Below are 18,494 nucleotides of genomic sequence, written 5' to 3' on the forward strand. Positions count from 1 at the left end.
TTCTTTACCTGTACATTAGTGACATTATTAACCCTTGTGTATCTATATTAGTGTTGTTTAGAAATCGGTGTGTGTTAAGTTTGCTACCTTGTGGCTGAAACATTACCAACAGATATTGTTGCACGTATTGCAGGATTTCTTCAGCTTTGTTATTTGGATAAATTGCTACATTGTGGCTGAAACATTACTAGTGGATAGATTGTTGCACACATTGCAGGGTTATTTCAGCTTTGCACAAATGAGGCTGCGCTCGTCTGTTCACGTTCAAATGTCTGTCAGGGCTTCTTCCTCCCGCAGCTTCTCCACTTTCCGGTGATCAGCCGGGTCAATAGTCATCCAAAAAATACAAAAAAGTAGGAGCGCAGAGAGGGCAAGATGTTAAACAATAATCCACTTTAATTGACACACTGAACACTTAGCAACTTACAGCAGCACTTGATTGTAAGTTGCTAAGTGTTCAGTGTGTCAGTTCAAGTGGATTATTGTTTAACATCTTGCCCTCTCTGGCTCCTACTTTTTTGTATTATTTCAGCTTTGTCATTTGTTTTTTCAAGGGAGATCCAGATGGAAGTACCAGGATCATTTTGGTCTCTGGGAACGGGCTAGGAGACCCGAAACGTTACGTTGCCCCCCTTATGCCTGTTTTATCCCCTTCCCCTCCTTGTTTTCCCTTACCTCCATTCCTTCCTTTTTTGCCTATTACACGCAGTATGTCATCTGGATACCACTTGTGGTTTGACTATATAGACTAAAATAGCATCATTGTCCAATGCATATTGTTTGCCATACCTGTATTTATTTTTGATAGTAAAATTTATTTTTTTGCATATCATTTAGTGTCGTTTGTACGCTTTTTCTATTGAGTGCTAGGAACACTTTCTTATTGTTAATATAGAGGGAATCAGGGTCCCTTTTGTTCCCGTCACCACACTAACATTAATTATTTCTATTGAGGTGCTGTTAGTACCATATACTTACTGTTGTCATATGATTTAATATTATATGAAATTCCCCCAAAAGAGAACAGGGTATTTATGGGTGAAAGATCCCTAACTCAGGTCTTTAGTAAGAGCGATAAACAAAAGGAAACGCAATATTTTATTGTAGTTCATTGCAATGTTTCCCTTTGTTCCTCTATTGTTTTAGAAGCCTCAGTGTTCTTAAGCTGCACTCTGAAAATCCAGTGTACATTACTCCACAATTCAACTCTAGCACTGACAGGGCGGTCAAGTAGGTTGTGGCCTAAATTCAGCAGATCAAGTAAACATTTAAAAATAACCAATATTGTTTCTCCATAACAACTAAACTTTTACTGGGCTCTATTCTCCAGTCCTTCAAGACTCGATAAAATAGCCTCGAGACTCATCAGTAAAAATGTTTTAAACGATAACAAAATGCAGGCACATTTTTTTTCCTCCAATATGGCTTTTTAGCCTCAAAAGAGCTAATGTTGCAAAATGAGTCTCACATTTTACAATTTCACGAGTTTTCAGCGAAATATCACTTGACAGTAAGTGAAATGTGGTGTGTGCATCCTATTTATAAACAATAGACGAGTGTCCCAGCACTCACTGTCTCTGTGGGAAAAGGCTCAAATACAGGAGTATGTCCAAAATATCAAATGATTTAATTTAAACAAGAAAAATAACCACTTGGAGTAATGCAATACTTAGGCAAAAAGACGTTTCAAGGAAGGGGAGTGAGTGGGAGGAGGGACACAGGGGAACAAAGTGAAAAGCACAATAGACAATGGGGGGTGGGGGGGAACTAAATGGAGACGGATATGCAAGGGGGGCAACGATCGTTTCGAGGCTTACACCTCTTCTTCAAGCCTGTTCCCTCTGGTCCATGGTACCCAGAGGTACTTCCCTATATCCTCTCTCCCCAAAGCAGAATGTTGGCCTGTTCTACATTTAAGTCAAAAATGTTTGCAGATTAAGCTTGTTAGAGCAAATAAAGCAGTCAAAGTAAGTATTGTAGCAGCAGCTGGAGACCCAAACATTGAGGCAATGCAATTTCTAAATCAAAAGGCAAGCCGTCCGTGGCTGTATTGATTCTCCTCAGGGCTCCTGCTTGTGACAAGCGCTGTAGGAGATAAACACTGCAGCCAAGGTGTGGTGTGTGCATCCTATTTATATATAGTCTCAGCATTAAGCAAATCTATTAATTTTAGAGAACTTTTGCATATTAAGTGAAATTGCAATGCACTTCTTGCTTGCGCCCCCAAGGCTGAAAAAGGCAGATTTCATCTTGTTCATAACCTTGGGCGAACGTTTCACACATCTCTACATGTCACACCACAAGTCAGAGTACAGAACCAATATACTGCCCCCTGGTGAAGGTTGATGCATGAACAACAATCCTTTGTGCACATGTAGTGGTTTGAAATTGATATGCATAGATAGCTTCCAATTATCAATATCTGACCAAATAGGAGCAGGTAGAAATACCTCACAGTGCTGGCGTGCAGCTTGAATTTCACAGTCATGTTTGTTCTTGACAGACTCCAGGCACAGCTCACGGTATATTCCTTAAAAACATGCACAAAAAAAGGTAACATTAAAAAAAAAAAAAAAAAAGGACTATGGCAATTATGTCTGTTAATAATCACATCAAAGTCCCAATGTTAAGAAGATTTAGGGAACAAAGCTGCAGGACCTCCTCGTCAAATAAACGAGAGGCAGCCAACTCCTATCCTCAAGGGCCACCAAAGGTCAGGTTTTCAAGATATCCCTGATTCAGCACAGGTAGCTCAATCAGTGACTCAATCAGTGTCAGAATGACAGCCACCTGTGTTGAAGCAAGAATATCCCCTATACCTGGCATGTTGGTGGCCCTTGATGACTGCACCCCTCAAATAAACCATTGTATTCTTCAACAGAAATCAAATAGAGCATGAGCAGTTATTTTCATACTATTAAAATAGGCCAATCGTACCCCCCCCCCGCCCCAGTATGCAGGATATGAGACATTTACTTCAGAGCTACATGGTTCTTCCAAGAGATGGGATAACCAAGTTGTAATGGGTAACGGTGAAGCATTATATTTGCACTTGGTTTGAGAACAGAAAGAAAAGGCATCAGGTGTGTCATAAATGGAACATATTCAGAGAAGGCTACAGTTGTAACAGGTGTGCTCCAAAGTTCAGTACCAGGGGCCACACATTTTGATTGTTCAATGACCTTGACATAGGTAAAGCAAAGCCTCAATCTTTGCTAATGACACAAAATGATGCAAGTTTGTGTACAGGTGTCGTTACTCTGCAGGAGGAACAAAATGAAGCCTGGCCAGGTAAATGGCAGATGAGGCTTAATACAGATAAATGTAAGGTTATGCATGTAGAAAACACAAATATGCATGCAAACGTCAACTTAAAATGGGACAAAATGAGATGAATCCTGGAAGGATTTAGGAGTGTGTGCAGGCATAAAATGTGATAGATTAAAGGGAACACAGCTGAACTGTATGCACACCTATTTTTCCACCAATTCACTGTGTTCCTATGCATTATGCTTTTTTTCATACCTGCTACTTTTGTTCGAATTTGCATGTTTTCTTGTAGTGTTGCCAGTGGTTCCAGGTACTCTGCTGCTTTTCCAGCTATTACCTCTTGCAGTTTTGCATCCACTTGACTCAGCCGCTCCTTGTAAAGTCTAAGGATGCAGAGAAGGGGCACATTATCATTTGCAGACTCAAAAAAAGGAGGATTTCTTGTAATAATATTAATTTCAATTTACCTCTATGGCAAGATACCAGTTGGCTATACCTTAGCTTCAGGTAAGTAGAAAAAAGGTAATGATTGAATGAAATTGAGATCTTTAGGTAAGAATTGTTGCAACATCCTGTTACCCTATATTATATACAACCAATCGTTGTGCACACCATAGGATTCAACAATATTATCCAATATTTCAGCGCTAGAACACCTTAATAATGTAATTTATGGTATAATAATAATAAAATACCAGATATTGCATTTGGCAGGACAGGGACTTAAAGCAATAAGACTGCATTACAAGGAGCACTTTATTAGGTTAAAAGCTAGAGAGTAATGTCTTGCAACAATTCACTGGTAAAGACACTTAAACAGAACATTCATTTAAGGTTCATATGAAGACAGAGGAGCAAACAGAAAATAAACTTACAGTAAGGCAACTACAGATAGAGCCAATGTGTCCAATGGGGGAATACAGAACATACATCTATACAGGCATACCCCGGTTTAAGGACACTCACTTTAAGTACACTCGCGAGTAAGGACATATCACCCAATAGGCAAATGGCAGCTCGCGCATGCGCCTGTCAGCACGTCCTGAACAGCAATACCGGCTCCCTACCTGCACCGAAGCTGTGCGCAAGCGAGGAGACTATAGAGCCTGTTACAAATGCGTTATTTACATCAGTTATGCACGTATATGACGATTGCAGTACAGTACATGCATCGATAAGTGGAAAAAATGTAGTGCTTCACGTTAAGTACATTTTCGCTTTACATACATGCTCCGGTCTCATTGTGTACGTTAATTCGGGGTATGCCTGTGTACACTTTATATATGCTGGTGATGAATCAGTATCTCATTTGAGATTGACATTATAACAATTAAAAAAAAAAAAAAAAAAACACTTGAGATGAAAAGTGAGAGAGATAAGATATTGCGTTTTATTGAAAAATGCAATGGGATAAACAAGATTAAACATAACATTTAAATAGTCTAGTTTTTATGGTTGTTTTATAAATTATCTACCGAATTGGTAATTGTTCGCATTACCTTTCATTATATATAAAAACTGATTTAAGCTCCAGTTTTTCATACCAATATAAAACCGGACAGATGGTAAGGACCACATGGGAATACTCCATATCACTGCCCAAGTGCATGGTTTTGCACCACTTAAGTTTAGGTTGTACACTCTACAAAGATGCAGTCCCACATAAATCGGTCAGAAAACAAAAAAAATGTAACGGTCTAAACAGCTTCCATAAAGATAGCCAACAATGTTAATAGCAATGGTTTGGCATTTTTGGAACAAAGTTACTTTTGAATTTCTTAGTGTCCTCTGAAAGGGGAAGCGTTTGTCAATCAAATGTTTTCTTCACCCTTATATCACACCGTCCTTATCAGAGAGCCAATAAAATTAAGAGGAAGAGGGCAGGAGAAACTCTGGATGTACAAGCACTCGCTGAACACAGTGACATCACATAAAAGGAAATAGTCAGAGGAAATCAAATCTCTCCCATGTTTAACATAAAAATAATACTTTTGAAGTACTTAAGTACGTGTCATATTTGGGTTAAAAACATACCCATCACCCAGGTGTGACCTCTTAAAGATGTCACTGAAATGAGTGCATTCTGGTCCCAGCCGACCCTTTCACTTGCAGAGGATCGCAGCGAAGCAGGTTGCCAGCGGAGGAGAGCAGGACCACAGCGCTATTGCAGAGCAGATGCCAGTCTGGCAGACGCGTGTGCAGCGCAGGCACTGGGGCTGTAGCCTAACTGGCTTCCCTAAACACATCTAAAAGCTAATGGCAAAGGTTTGGCTGCTTTCTTTTTTTGGGAAACTAGTTACAAGTTGAATTTATTAGAGACCTCTGAATAGAGAAATGTGCGTCTATTAAGTGTTTTCTTTACCCTGATCTAACCCTGTCCTTATCAGACAGCCAATAAAAGTTAAGAGGAGGGACTTTGACTATACGAGCACTTGCTGAATACCACGACATTAGACAGAAAAGGGAGCATCCAGAGGAAATCAAACCCATCCCCAATTTAATAGGTAAATTAAAAATACTTTGTAGCCGCTTCACTTAATGTAACTCAGCAGCTTCAATGTATCCTTATATTAATACAGTAACATTTTCGATTGTTCCCGTTTACAGCTCAAACCTCTGGGAACATGTGCAACAAATTATCCCAAATAGGAAAGGGTTGCAAAGATCTTGCACTGCTTGGGTGGTGGGTTAAAATCTGCTATAGAAATCAAAAAGATTTTTTTTTTAAAAACCTCATTAAAAATGGCATTAAGAGTTGAAAAAGGGGAACAGCCATCGCACATGCAGTCTGCTTTCATTCGCGCATGCGTGGTCAGCGTTCGCTGCTCCCACATGCGTGAATGAAATCCGACCACACATGCGCTAGCAATGAGCGCCAACTGCACATGGGTGAGTGATGAGGGCTGTGATCGAGCATGCGCCATCGGTATTTACCATGCGTGAGCGGTGAAAGCCGACCTCGCATGTGTGAACAAATGCTGACCTCGCATGCGTGAACAAAAGCTGACCATGCATGCGTGATCTATTGTCATTCGCGATTCGCGCATGCGTGGCCAGAAATCCCGGACATTTTTAATTATTTAAAAATTCCTCCCAGACAGCGATTTTAAATCAAAAAACTGGAAATGTCCAGGATAATACAAACGTATGTAACCCTATATATTCCATACAGCTTATGTGAAGCACTCTTCCAAATGTTCAGCTTACCTACAAGGGTACTTACTGATCTTTTAAATCGGTAAACTGTTTCTCAAGGTTGGACATTTCATCCAAACATTCCATTCTGCGTCTCTCACAATCTTCATCATCCATCTCTGCGAGAAGAGAAAGTAAACAAAATATAGCACATAAAACCACAGTAACAAAATAGGAGGCCAGTTGGGGACGATTTGAGAGCCAAGGAAAGGGAACATAGTTGAAAACCAAAGAGGTGAAGCTCCACAGCACTAGAGCTGAATATTCTGTGCAAGAACTAGGTAGCCACACAGTATAGAGACAGAGACATATAGATAAAACAAATATGATGATGGGAAAAGTTCTTCCCCATCATGCGATTTTTAGAAACATTGTTTTAAAAAGATTTATTCATAAAATACTGTACAGGAGGATGTTACATAGTTACATAGCAGATGAGGTTGTAAAAAAATAAATAAAAAAACCCACAAACATCAAGTTCAACCTATGCTAAAATTAGACAGATACTTTATCCTATATTTGTACTTGCAGTATTTTGATCCAGAGAAAAGCAAACAAAAAAACCCTAGTGAAATATCATCTAATGATATCTCATAATGGGGGAATTAAATTCATTCCTGACTCCAAATATTCTGATTACTCCCTGGATCAACATCCTTCCCATGTTTACTTATTTGATAGATCCCTGTATACCTTTCCTTTCTAATAAGTCACACTTTTTTTTTTTTTTTAAAGATACATATCTGTTGCATCTGCCACCAGTTTCCACAGGTAATGAATTCAAAATTTTAACTGCCCTTACTGTAAAGAACCCTTTCCTTTGTTGCTGGTAAATTCTCCTTTCCACCAACCTTAAGGGATGACCCCAGGTCGTTTGTACTGCCCTTGGGATGAATAGTTATTTTGAAAGCTCCTTGTATTGTCCCGAATAAATTTGTATATAGTTATCATATCCCATCTTAGACGCCTCTTTTCTAAAGTAAATAAATCTAATTTAGCTAGCCTACCCTCAAAACAGATTATCCATCTCTCATATTAATTTGGTGGCTCTTCTCTGCACGCTCTCTAGTTCAAAATGTATTTTCTAAGGAGTGGTGCCCAAAATTGTTCTCCATGTTAAAGGTGTAGTCTTACTAATGCTTTATAAAGGGGCATAATTATGTTTCCTTCCCTTCCATCCATTGCCCGTTTAATGCAAGATAAGATCTTGTTTGCCTTTGTAGCTACAGCATGACTTCGGGCACTATTGAAAACAAATTAGATTGCAAGCTCTTCGGAGCAGGGACTCCTTTTCCGAAATGTTACGTTTATGTCTGAAGCACTTCTCCCCTTTGTGTTATTTATATGGTTATTTATGATTGCCACGTATATTACTGCTGTGAAGCGCTATGTACATTAATGGCGCTATATAAATAAAGACAGACATACATACGCCTGCTGTCTACAAGCACTCCTAAATCCTTCTCCATCAAGGATTCTCCTAATGTATCTCCATATAATTTGTAAGTCGCCTTTTTATTCTTGCATCCCAAATGCAAAACCTTACATTTATCTGTATTAAACCTCATCTGCCATTTACCTGCCCACGTTTCCAGTCTCTCCAAGTCCTTCTGGAGAGAAATTACATACTGCTCTGATTCTACTACCTTACACAATTTAGTGTCATCAGCAAAGATGGAGACTTTGCTCTTTATGCCAACCTCAAGGTCATTAATAAAAAGCAGGTGTCCCTTTACCGATTGTCCTGGAACAGGATTGTATATTTTCTGTGTATTATTTCTGCTCTCAGGCTGCCAGCGCTCCCCAGTGAAAGTTGCATGTTTCCCTGTTCTGAAGCAGCCAGTGCTGCTGTGTAGTTGCAACAATGTTACAATACAGGCGGTCCTCGTTTTACGACGAACGGCTTATCCGACGCTAGTCAATGCATCCCTATGGCCCGTTTTACAACGCCCGAACGGCTCATCCGACGCTTTAAAAAATTGCTACAAATATCCAATCAGAAGGCTGCGGGCGAGGGAAATCATTCTGAACAGTCTGTGTGAAGCTTGGTGGTGTATTTTAGGCCCTAAACCATGGCTGATAAAAGCAAAAGGCAAAGTGCTGTTACTCCAAAAAGGATTATAAAATCTATTACTTTGGAGTCCAAACAAAACATAATAAAGCGCTCTGAGAAAGGAGAGACGAACACAGAAATTGGACGTGCCTTGGATATACCTCGCACAACTATTGTGACAATAATCAAAGACAAGGCATGAATCTTGGAACAGATCAAGGGCTCAGCACCTATGCAAGGTACAACAATAAGGCAACGTGCTGGGCATATTGCTGAGGTAGAAAAACTCATCATATGGCTGGAAGATCAATCCCAGCGTCATGTGCCTATTAGTTTAGCCTTAATTCAGGCCAAGGCTTTGAGTCTGTATGAGGACATTAAGCACCAGCATGGAGAAGGGACCACTGAGGAAACTTTCACTGCAAATAAGGGCTGGTTTATGCGGTTTAAAGAGAGGGCAAACTTGCATAACATTAAAGTGACCGATGAAGCTGCTAGTGCTGATGAGGAGGCAGCTAAAACCTTCCCTGTTACATTGGCCAAAATTATAGAGGACGGTGGCTATTGCGCACGTCAAGTGTTCAATGTTGATGAGACTGGGCTCTACTGGAAGAAAATGCCCAGTAGAAGCTACATTGCAAAAGAGGAAAAATCAATGCCTGGGTTTAAAGTTGCAAAGGACAGGCTGACTCTTCTACTTGGATCAAATGCTGCAGGTGACTTCAAGCTTAAACCTTTGCTTGTTTATCATGCAGAAAACCCTAGGGCATTCTATGGTTATGCAAAGAGCACACTTCCAGTGATTTGGAAGTCCAACCGTAAGGCATGGGTAACAGGGAGCCTTTTTGAGGACTGGTTCCAGCATCAATTTATTCCAGCTGTGCAATTATATTGCATGAACCAGAAACTCGATTTTAAAGCATTGCTGCTCCTGGACAATGCTCCTGGCCATCCTGTGTACCTGGATGACCATCATCCAAACGTCATGGTGGTGTTCATGTCCCCCAACACCACCTCATTGATACAGCCGATGGACCAGGGGGTTATCGCTTCCTTCAAGGCCTACTATCTCAGGCGAACATTTGCCCAGGCTATCAGAGCAACTGATGTGGAAGGAGGTCCAACCTTAAAAGAATTTTGGAAGGGTTACAACATTCTCCATGCAGTAAGAAACATCGGAGAGGCATGGAATGAGGTCAAACAATCAAATTTAATGGAGTTTGGCGTAATTTGTGCCCTGATTTTGTGTCTGATGTCCAAGGCCTTACAGAGACTGTTGCAGAAGTTACAGAAACTGTTGTGCAAATGGCCAGAGATCTCAACTTGGAGGTGGAAACCGAGGCTATTGAGGAGTTGCTCGCCTCACATTCTAACGAGTTGAGCAATGAAGACCTCATGCGATTAGAAGAGCAAAAAATTGCTGAAGAGGAGGCCCAACAATCTGCTGATGTGGCACAGCCACAGCCACGTAAATCATTGTCAACCAAAATGTTGGCTGCGGCATTCAAGCACATTGATAGTGTACTGGCCATATTTGAGGACAATGACCCTAACATTGAACGGAGTTCAACAGTCAGTCGCGGAGTGTCTAACCAAATCAGCTGCTATAGAGAGATCTACATGCAGAAAAGGAAAGGATCTGTCCAGACTTCAATGAAGAGATTCTTCAAGAGGCCGAAACCTTCAACTCCACCTACATCACCTCCAAAAAGTCCGTTGTCTGTTGAAGATCCCCCCTCCCACCCCCAATCATCTTCCTCCAATAATTGATGGGGGGTTTTTTTTGCTCATGTACATTACTGTACAGAATACAGCATAGTTTTATTTTTATAGTTTTATTTTACAGTTCTGGAATTAATAAATATAATGTTTCCATCATAATCTATGTGTGTGCTGCATATCTTATTGCTTGAGTAACATTTTCTGTGTATTTTAGCATTAAAAATGCCTTCAGGAACGGAACGTTTGATTTAAACAGTGTTCCTATGGGAAAACGGGTTTCGCTTTACGACGCTTCGCTATCCGACGCCATTTTGAGTAACACAGTGCGTCGGATAACCGAGGACCGCCTGTATAGACTTTCCACAAGCCACCAGTCATATCTTGAGTAGGGTTAGCCCTCTCCCCCTGCCTTCCTTTGTTAATTAGTATGCCTCTTTGGCTTGTTCCTGTCTGGAAAGGAATAGTGTGCTCTCTTATCAGCAGACAGCGAGTAGATGCATCTTCTACTGCTCCCTTAGGCGGCGTCCATGATAAGTTCAGTCGTGCGGAGGCGTCCGTGGGCGTGCCAGTAACATCACGGAGCTAGTTCACGTGACCGGCCTGTCGCTCCAAGAAATCAGTTTGAACTGATTTATTGCGCAACGCGTGTCTTCGAACGCCACATGGAAGTGATCACTGCCTTGGGCAGTTTGATCGGTCAACGTGCGCACGCCTCCGCACGGTCTGCCCGACCATGGACGCAGCATAGAAAGGGATTCCTTTTTACCTTCCCCTCACAAGAGACATATCCTACATGAAGGTGCTTTTTTATTTCTGTTAACCCCACCCATTAAAGTTAAAGAAAATAGAACGACTTTGTGTGCTTTTAAAGGGGACGAGTGTATGCTACATGAACCTACTCTCATGCTACAAGTGAGGTTGGGTCCACAACACCGATGCTTGAGGTACTCATTTTTAGCCCAACCTGAAAAAGTTCAATTTATTACAACACTGGTCTATCCTTCAACCAGTTTTCAATCCAGGTGCAAATATTTTTACTGAGTCCAATTTGCTTTATTTTGTACACTAACCTTGTGTGGCACCATATCAAAGGCTTTTGCAAAATTTAAGAAAACTAATAAGGTTAGTTTGGCACAACCTGTCCATCTAACATGTCTGTTTTCATCACCTCATTTGTATTCCCTGCTCACCGATATATATTTTATTAACGCTATATTGTATTCCAAACAAATGAGCACTGAACCCAATTTCATATGGCTGGTACTGTAAGTGGATAAAGTGAGAATAAACAACAGGAGTTACCATGTGAATACTACTGCAGGCTTTGGGCATTTTTGAAAATAAAATACATAGCTTTAGAATATGGTTGAGGAAACAACACCTTTACAGTAGCAATCTTGCCTATTTTACCATTTTGTTTTTTAGAAATAAAAAAAATAGCCACAATTTCAGCCTATGGAAAGCTGCAAGATCACAGAATTACATCCCAGCTTCCTATTGAATGACACTGATCATCTGATTTTACGGAAATGTTCTCGGCACATAAAAAGGAAAATTTCAGGAACCAGGGGACCCCGGACCGAGGAATAGTGTAGTTCAACGGCAGAGGATGCACAGAAAATTGGAAGATTAAAACAAAGTGATTGATGACTTCATAAAATCACAGGCAGATCTAAGAGTTATTAAATGGCTTGAATCTTTGGAAACATTTGAACCTAATTTAAAGTGTTTTATGGTCATCATACTGTATGTGCTTTATAATTCCCGTATCCCCTATTCCAGTGGTTTCCAACCTTTATTACATTGCGCACCATCTGCTAGAAAAATGTTTTGTTCCACAAACCCCCAATTAATAAATCGTATTGCCTACTCACCAAAATATTGCCAACAAAACTGTTTGATTAATGCCGGGTATATAAGTGTCCTGACCTACATGCTGCCTAGACACCACACAGTGTGTATAGGCAGCTAGGGTTAATAACTGCAGGAGCTTTCAAAGGCAGGCCTTGCAGAGGCGGACGCTAGGCAATGTGGGGCGCGACTTTAGAAGCTCCAGAAGTAAATTGACACGAGTACCAACCACACAGAGGTGCAGTTTGGGACCTTACTAGGCCCGCAGTCGCTCCACAGGCTCAGGAGCTCACACTATACCACCAGAAATCTGCCATTACATTTTTGAGGCGAACCCATTGGAGACTTGATGAACCCACTAGGGGTTCACAAACTACCTGTTGGGAATTGCTGCCCTATTCTATTTCTTATAATTCTCCTATTAGAAGGGCAGGGCAAACAAAAATTAAAATCAACATCTCCGGTGCAGAATTTCTACTGGAGACCAAAAGCAAAGACTCAAAATTTATTTTAAAAATATACATTTGTTTTATGAAGGGTACCAAATACATCATTTAAACCTTAATATACAAACATAGAAATTACCAGCACATAAGAACGACGACTCGACCAAACTTGTCTGCCCAGTTTCCGCAATGCAACTCCAGACCCCGTTAGATCATTTTGTTGCTTTCATATTTAGGATAGCCCCGTATCTCTACTCTACAGCAACTTCTCTACACACCGCATTTGATATATCCCATTAAAATGAGGGCTTCCTGAAACGGATGATTAATTAATAAATTACTGAACAATCTACCTGTAGTTTTGAGAACCGATAATTCGTACCATCATCACAAGATGGATAAAGAGTGTGTGCATCATGGAAAATATAGTAACAATACGACAATTTGTCCATGTGAATCAGCTACATTTAACCTTTTAAGCATGCAACCGTCCCTAGCTTAGTTTTATCCTACGAGAGACTTTTTTTTTTTATATATTAAAAAAAAAAACAGCTAAAACGTAAAATAAGTTGGTAGTTGGCTTTGAAAGGCATCACGCGCACTTCAAAACAGGTCTTTTTTTTTTTAGGGGAACTGAACCTTTAAATAGTGGTCACTTTAATGGAGACCATACACTTGAGGGCTTTTAACAATCTTATTCAATCTTTCTGTGATAAAGTTGGATTCTACAGGTAATGTCTCAATTTAAATCTTTCTCTACGGTTTCTTGTGTAACATTATATTTCCCTCATTAGCCAAGTAATAAAGGAAATTAATAAGCATCTGATAATCATGAGGACCCGATGGAAAATAATGTTTAAAACATTTCTAAAATAATTCAAAATACAAATGTCACTTTAAAAGTGCAATTAAGCTTTCTATGGAAGACAATCACATTGATAGTTGGTTAACATTTTAATTTTTTGCCTGTATGTTTGAATTCCCCCTCAATCCCACAAATCAGCAGCAGTGAAATACAGTAGCTGCCATGGAGGGGTTTTTCTGGCTTTTTACTTTACGTAAGAGGCCTCGCTGTGCGATCTGTGCAACAGAACAGGCCAATTCTAAAAGAATAATCCATTTTTTTTTTAAATGTAATGATAGCCAAGTGATATGAAGACACGTTTTAGCTAGAAATTGACAAATAAAGAGAAACCCTTCTATGTTTCAGTTTAGTGTTTAAAAAAAAAAAAAAAAAAAGGCAATAAAATCACAGAAGAAAAATAACACACAGGGCCCTGATGGGTACACCAGAACCTTTTATAAAGTGTTTAGCAAGTTGATTGCTCCGAAACTAGGCAAACTGAATAATGGCCTTTTAACAAGGCCAAATCATTTTGCAACAAACCCTCGAAGCATTAATTTTGGTAACTCAAACCCAAAAAGAATCATATGCTGTGCACCAATTTCAGATGAATATCTTTGTTGAATTTAGAACATATACTGTAGGCATATAATAGGCTACATGAGATTCTCCCTGGGGCTGAAACGATTAATATTGTTACACAGGCTAAAAAAACTAAATACCTAAATTAGTTTCATCTCCCCCGATTACAGCAAAGCCCTTGATAGAGTTTGTTGGCCTTTTATTCAGGAGACACTGGTAAAAATAGGATTTGGTCCAAACTTCATCCAATAGATAATAGCACCCAGAGGGCCAGCACCACCCAGAGGGCCAGCACCACCCAGAGGGCCAGCACTGACGTTGGGTGTACCACCTAGGTAGCAAGATCAGCTCCCCCCCTCCACAGTGACCCCAGACAGCTCAGGACAGACAGGACACTGTGAAAGGACTTCCCCAAATGGGCACAGCAGAAGCTATCTCCTATACAGGCAATGACCCTGTTTTTATTCTATTTCATTTTTTCATCCATCTGTAGGCTATATATGGACATACTTGAAAACGAGAGGTAACTCAATGTATTACTTCCTGGTAAAACAATTTATAAATAAATATGCTTTGAGTGTTGTATTTATATAAAGGTTGTGTCCTTTTTACCATTTGCACCTTTTTTTCCCGCCTTTCGTAGGTTTTTGTACATTGGATTGGATATCTGGTCACTGGGGCAGCAAGAACAACCTGTACACCCTCTATATGAAGTTTACATGGACTTTTCACATTTTAGACATTTGCTACCACTTATTTATCCCAGGTTTATGGCAAGGTGCTACTAGTTTTACTTGCTGAGAATTGTAAAGATTTCCATCTGTTCTAGGTTATCCTAATCATCTACACTTTGCATTGACTATCCACTTGTGTAATCTGGTTTATTCGTTTTTAGCAGACTGCTATAAGGGATAACCCATATGCACTTATGGTTTATTCACCGCTTCTAGCAGTCTGAATCACACCCCCCCCCCCCCCTCCTATATTAGCACCCACTTGCACCCCATCCATTATATACACTGTACATACATACAATGTAACTATGCACACTTTTTTTTTTGCTTCAGTTCTAATGACGTGATAGCTACATCATATGACACCCAAAGGTTTAAACATGCAGTGCCATTATTTGTACACTGTGGTCCTAAGAAGGATTGACCCTTTAAGTATCTAGTGTCAATAGGCTATTATAGTAGTGCTGGTATGAGGAAGGAATTAAGGGACAGGGAGTATTATAACGGGATGCATCAGGTTTGTAAATATTAAATCCTTTACTTTCTTTAGGGTTGACTCTTCCAAGTCTGTTGGGTCACAAACCCCCTATTTATAATCCGTAGCAGACACTTTAGCAAACTTCTACTAGGACAGCCCCAAGTCTAGGTTGCAATACATTTGAAACATAGAATAGATCTTAATAAATACAACGCATCACGGTGAAGACGGCACCTGCAATTTAAAAGCTGTTCATCTTTTTCTCTCTCTCTTGTCATGTTGGCCCTTTAAAAAGATACCACAACAAACCTAACACACACACACACACACACACACACACACACACACACACACAAACACACACACACACACACACCGTTTGTGCAGCGGAAGGGATCCCTTGTACAATGTTATAGAGAAGGGATGGAGCACATTTAGTGAGTGGGGGTGACTCGGTGTCTCACCGGAGCTGTCCCCCTCCTCGCTGCCGCTGGAGCTGTCCGTATCCTCCTCCTCAGAGCTGCTGCCCTCATTCTCCGCATAGTCCACCTCCATATCATTGTGATTACTCTCCTTCTTCTCTCGTGAGTGAACCGGCATTGCTGGCCGCTCGCCTATCTCCCAAGCACAGAGCAGCAGGAGACTTCACCAGGGAGCCACTGAGAACTCTCCAAGACTCGCGCTACCAGGTTCCACTCGCGCGAACAGCCACCTCTCTCCGGTGAATGCTAATGGTCAGTCTAACTTCCAGCTTCCCTAATGCCGCCTACAAATCATTTTCAGTGCCTCTGATTGGCTGACGTCTTCAGGGCCCATTTCGTGATTTGCCGGATCCGTTTTTCTCTCTTACGCTATGTACTGTTCGGATGAGAGCGCAAGGCGGAGTCCTTAGTTCCACTGCATGCCGGGAATATAAGTTTTTTTTTAGATTTAACTTTCAGAGTTAACCCGGGACCAATAGAGGATTGGACTACAATTACCAGAGAGCATTGCGAGACAGCGTGGCTTTCGGGCGGTTTATAAACAGAAAGCACGCCAGGCTCCGGTAATCAATGACCCATATCATCAAGCGATCTGGTTTTTTATAGTTGTAGCCCCACATGTAATATTACAATAAACTCAAAACGAGTACATTTTAATATAAAAATGTAAGTGTTTTTTGAAGCAACTAACATTACAGTGAACAAGCTATTTCGTGTCTGGCAGATGTTGAGACTTGGAGTTTGGTGGTTCCCAGATACTGCTTATAAAGGGGGTTGAGCAGCTGCGCCAGCCTTTATTTTACGCCGAGCCGCTCTGAAAACCGCAGCCAGGCGCGCTCTGTTTTCCAACCGTTTAGAAATTGACTCTTTTTACGATCGGTTTGCGATCGGTTTTCTATCGTGCGCAAAAATTGCATTTCAGTGTTGTCTGCAATACTGTCTAGAAACTCAAGTCGGCGATCGCGAGCTGTTGTCTTAAAAGTCTAATAGCAATTCAACCTACAGCCGTATATTTCTGCAAGTCTGTGTGTGCGCGCACAGTAATTGTAAATTTGAAGATTTATATTTGAAGCAGAGATTAATTAACGTTCCGAGTTCATACTGTATAGAGTAGTATGAGGCTCCTTAGCCATATACTTAAAAATTATGGGGACACATACTGTACTGTATACAGGGTACTAAAGGGAAAAGAAGTACAGTATTACAAAAATATAACGTCGCATCTTATTCCGAATATAAAATATTTTTCCCGTTCATACTGTATGCGTGTCATCACATTTCTATATGTATTATTTATTAATGTATTATTTATTAATCAATATTTTTGCTATGCTTGCTCTTCTTTTCGTACTGTTTTTATTTTATACACATGCGTGTATGTCTCATTGGAACTTTGTAGAAACGCATTTGCGTGTTCTCACATTTCTGCGCATGCATGTATGTCTCATTGGAACCTTGTTGAAACGCATATGCGTATCATCACATTTAGGTGCATGCGTGTATGATTTCTCATTCAATTTGAATTTCATGTCTGGAAAAAATATATATATTTTTTTGTTTCTTGACATGGGCCTGCATAACAATTATTGATATTCTGAGAATCAATCACTACTGTATCTTTTTAATTCTACACTAGTCATGTACGTACTTTATGAGGTGGGTGGCATACTGTGATTTTTAATTGGGGATGTGGGGATCAAAACATTATGATGACCTGTTGAAAAAATTTCTTTGAATTAATAATCCACCATACAGCGCTCTGCCCCCCCTCCCCCCCCCCCGCACACACACAAGGCTAAAGTATTTCTACTTCTTATCGACACCTCTCCCACACCATTCATTTGGAATGGGTGGCTTAGTTTAATAGTTTAATCTTCCCGGGCGTGTTCTCACATTTCTGCGCATGCGTGTATGTGTAGGGATCCGCGCTGCGGGTATACCCGCTTCCAGCACCTCCTTACCTCTGTTGCATGCTGCCCAGGCTCCCCGGCGGCATGCCTCGCTCCTTGCGGCTCCCTCTCTCGCTGCCCCCACACTTCCGGGTCCGTAGGGGTGACGCACACGGACCCAGGCTGCCTTTTACTGGCGCTGGGCGCCTGACTCCTCCCCCGATGACGTGGCACACTCTCTACGCGCTTCCCTGCCTCTTCCCCGTCAGGTCCGCCCCCCAGGCCGTTCTCTCCCATCAGCCTCTTCCCCAGGCCGCTCCTCCGCTCCTCCCCTTGCTATGACAGGCCCCAGCTTCCCAGACACCTTTCCCCTGTCAGGCCCTCCCTTAGGCCGCTCCTCCCTTCCTCCCCTTGCTCCCATAGGCCCCAGCTTCCCAAACACTTCCCTCCTATCAGGTCTTTCCTCTGTCCACTCCTCTGTTCCTCCCCTTCCTCTGATAGGTCCCATCCCCCTATTTAGTCTCCCCTCACCATTACCTCCTTGCTCTGCATAGCTTCTGTACCTTGGTGCTGTCTGCTGTTGCTTGGCCCCTTTTGTCTTTCAGTCCTTGTTCCTGTCCCTGGATATTCTGCTGACCTCCCTGGATATTGACCTTTGGCTTTGGACTTCGTTTATGCTGCTCTCTAGAACCCTTGGATTTGGCTTTGGACTCTTTACCTTGCAGACTTCTATATCCCTTGGACACGGCTTACGGACAATCTACTTCGCTGCTCTCTCCACTCCACGACACAGGCTTACGGACACTACTGCGCTGCTCTCTCCATTCCACGACCTTTGGCTTACGGACTATACCTACCACCGCTGGAGTTGGCAAGTACGGTACTCTTTCTATTGTAGTTACCCGGACCATCTACGCTACTTCCACACTCCGGCCGTGCCCCCGTTTA

At 41.3% G+C, this 18,494-nt stretch overlaps 1 protein-coding gene across 1 annotated transcript in view; it reads right to left on the reverse strand.

Annotated features, from left to right (window-relative positions):
- BRMS1L (BRMS1 like transcriptional repressor) overlaps positions 1-15,993 on the reverse strand; it is a 44,430-nt gene extending 28,437 nt beyond the window's left edge. Inside the window, exons 1-4 of the mRNA XM_075613325.1 lie at positions 15,640-15,993; positions 6,494-6,584; positions 3,526-3,653; positions 2,451-2,530 (exon numbers count right to left, since the gene is read on the reverse strand). Of these exons, the coding sequence (XP_075469440.1) occupies positions 2,451-2,530; positions 3,526-3,653; positions 6,494-6,584; positions 15,640-15,775 (435 nt within the window). The 5' untranslated portion in view covers positions 15,776-15,993. The remainder of the gene's footprint in view (positions 1-2,450; positions 2,531-3,525; positions 3,654-6,493; positions 6,585-15,639) is intronic.
- Positions 15,994-18,494: the final 2,501 nt, after the last annotated feature.

Source organism: Ascaphus truei, chromosome 9 (genome assembly GCF_040206685.1).
Source record: "Ascaphus truei isolate aAscTru1 chromosome 9, aAscTru1.hap1, whole genome shotgun sequence".
In the NCBI taxonomy this organism is placed as follows: Eukaryota; Metazoa; Chordata; class Amphibia; order Anura; family Ascaphidae; genus Ascaphus; species Ascaphus truei.